At 60.6% G+C, this 520-nt stretch overlaps 1 protein-coding gene across 1 annotated transcript in view; it reads right to left on the bottom strand.

Annotated features, from left to right (window-relative positions):
- The window catches only part of WHSC1 (Wolf-Hirschhorn syndrome candidate 1), a 32,175-nt gene extending 31,679 nt beyond the window's left edge, over positions 1–496 (bottom strand). Inside the window, exons 1-2 of the mRNA XM_012724067.1 lie at positions 340–496; positions 19–224 (exon numbers count right to left, since the gene is read on the bottom strand). Of these exons, the coding sequence (XP_012579521.1) occupies positions 19–224; positions 340–431 (298 nt within the window). The 5' untranslated portion in view covers positions 432–496. The remainder of the gene's footprint in view (positions 1–18; positions 225–339) is intronic.
- Positions 497–520: the final 24 nt, after the last annotated feature.

The following is a 520-nucleotide window of genomic DNA, read 5'->3' on the forward strand; positions in this document are numbered from 1 at the left end:
GCCCCGGCGCCCCCGTACCGTTTTTGAAGACTCTCCCGATCCCTCGGAGCCCGTGGTGGCGGCTGCCCCGGTCCCCTTCCATGTACGGGAACACTCGCGCCTGATGCGTCCAGTAATAATCTTTAGACCCAAAGAAAAACACAGGGAATTCTCCAATCTCGTGCTTCATTTTCTGAATATTTGGGGGAACATTTTTGGGATGGCAAACTTCTGCCGGCCACCATCTATTATAAATATTAAAAACAGGGTTCACAGACTCCTCAGGGAGCGTGACAGCGGCTTCCACACTCGAGCACTGCAAACAGAACACAGTGAGCAGCAGACCCCGCCCCCCCGCACCTGTAGTTCCCGAGCTTGACCCAGACCACGTCCTGGAAGTGCAGCCTCTTGCCGGCCCGGCAGTCGCCGCAGAACCAGCTGCCGTCCGGCATGCCGATGCCCAGGCAGTCGGGGTGGAAGGCGGCGGGGCAGGACTCGCAGCACAGCAGGCGGCCCCCTGCGGGAGCAGGCGCTCAGGGCC

This window comes from Condylura cristata, unplaced genomic scaffold (assembly GCF_000260355.1).
Source record: "Condylura cristata isolate star-nosed mole 26May11 unplaced genomic scaffold, ConCri1.0 scaffold00012, whole genome shotgun sequence".
Taxonomy (NCBI): Eukaryota; Metazoa; Chordata; class Mammalia; order Eulipotyphla; family Talpidae; genus Condylura; species Condylura cristata.